The sequence below is a fragment of the Geospiza fortis genome, unplaced genomic scaffold, assembly GCF_000277835.1.
Source record: "Geospiza fortis unplaced genomic scaffold, GeoFor_1.0 scaffold248, whole genome shotgun sequence".
Classification (NCBI taxonomy): Eukaryota; Metazoa; Chordata; class Aves; order Passeriformes; family Thraupidae; genus Geospiza; species Geospiza fortis.
The window spans coordinates 132,002-133,674 of NW_005054695.1; the positions used below are offsets into that span (position 1 = coordinate 132,002).

The following is a 1,673-nucleotide window of genomic DNA, read 5'->3' on the forward strand; positions in this document are numbered from 1 at the left end:
GACAGGACAGGCTGGCACCCACAGGGATGGGGACAAGGTGGCACCCATAGGGACAGGATGTCACCCACGGGGTCAAGATGGCACCCACAGGGTTGGGGACAAGACAGGGTGGCAGCCACAGGGACGAGGTGGCACCCCTGGGGTCAGGGGACAGGGACAGGGTGGCAGCCACAGGGACAGGGCACAGCTGCCACCCTCCCCTGGCACCCTCCAAGCCCCCCAGCACCCCCAGAATGTTCCAGAATCCCCCGGTGCTCACATGAGGTTGAAGAGCCCATCCAGATCTGAGCTCGGAGTCAAGGCTGCTCCCGACACTTGTAACAACCCAGGGCCACCCAGACCCTGTGCCCACCCCAGGGCCACCCAGGACACCCAGGTGGCACCCAGGGGACACCCAGGACACCCCGGTGGCACGGCAGGATACTGAAGGACTGGCACACGACGGTGTCCAGGTCGTAGAGGCAGCTGCAAACCTCGCGTGGGTCTGACGTGAACCCCGAGAGCTGCGGGGGCACCGGCCCTGTGCCCACCCTGTCCCTTGTGGCCAGCTCTGTCCCCTGTGCCCAGCCCTGTCCCTGTGCCCACCTCTGTGCCCACCCCTGTGCCCACCCTGTCCCTTGTGCCCATCCCTTTGCCCTGTGCCCATCCCTGTGCCCACCCTGTCCCTTGTGCCCATCCCTTTGCCCTGTGCCCATCCCTGTGCCCACCCTGTCCCTTGTGCCCATCCCTTTGCCCTGTGCCCATCCCTTTGCCCTGTGCCCACCCTGTCCCTGTGCCCATCCCTGTCCCTGTGCCCATCCCTGTCCCTGTCCCCTCCCTGTGCCCACCTCTGTGTCCCTCCCTGTCCCCTGTGCCCATCCCTTTGCCCTGTCCCCACCCCGTGCCCATCCCCACCTGGCACCCAAAGCCCCCTATCCCTGTGCCCACCCTGTCCCTGTCCCCATCCCCTCCCTGTGCCCACCCCTGTGTCCCTCCCTGTCCCTGTGCCCACCCTGTCCCTGTCCCCATCCCTACCCACCCTGTGCCCCCTGGCACCCCAGCCCCCCCTGTCCCTGTCCCCGTGTCACCCACCCAGGTGGCGTCGTTGTTCACCACCACCAGGGCGAACTCGTGGCTTTTGTCGATTTTGTGTTTGGTCCTGACGAACATCTCGATCATCTTCTGCGCCACCGTCAGGGCGTTGCTGCGGCACCTGCTCAGGGGCACGGGCTCAGGGCACCCCGAAAGCACAAAAACCCCAAACGCCGCTGACCCCAAAACCACCACTGACCCCAAACACCACCACAAACCCCAAACACCACCAACCCCAACCACCACCGACCCCAAACACCACTAACCCCAAAACCACCACAAACCCCAAAACACACAAACCCCAAAATCACAAAAACCCCAAACACTACTAACTCCAAACACACCACAAATCCCAAACACACAAACCCCAAAACATACAAACCCCAAAATCACAAAAACCCCAAACACCACCAACTCCAAACACCACAAACCCCAAAAACCCACCCAGCGCCCCAAAAGCACCGCCTGGCAGCCCCTGGCACTGACCCATTGAAGGACTCCAGCTTGGGCACTGCCATCTCCTCAGCCAGGTCCAGGCAGATGATCTGGGGGGGAGCACGGCTGAGACCCCCGAGCGTCCCAGAGACCCCGAGTGTCCCCAG

General features: G+C 63.5%; 1 protein-coding gene across 1 annotated transcript in view; it reads right to left on the bottom strand.

Moving 5' to 3' along the window:
* The window catches only part of BABAM1 (BRISC and BRCA1 A complex member 1), a gene marked incomplete at its 5' end in the record, with an annotated part of 4,223 nt that extends 2,556 nt beyond the window's left edge, over window positions 1-1,667 (bottom strand). Inside the window, 5 exons of the mRNA XM_031065178.1 lie at window positions 65-137; window positions 260-284; window positions 425-503; window positions 1,072-1,192; window positions 1,558-1,667. Coding sequence (XP_030921038.1) covers window positions 65-137; window positions 260-284; window positions 425-503; window positions 1,072-1,192; window positions 1,558-1,667 — 408 coding nt within the window. The remainder of the gene's footprint in view (window positions 1-64; window positions 138-259; window positions 285-424; window positions 504-1,071; window positions 1,193-1,557) is intronic.
* Window positions 1,668-1,673: the final 6 nt, after the last annotated feature.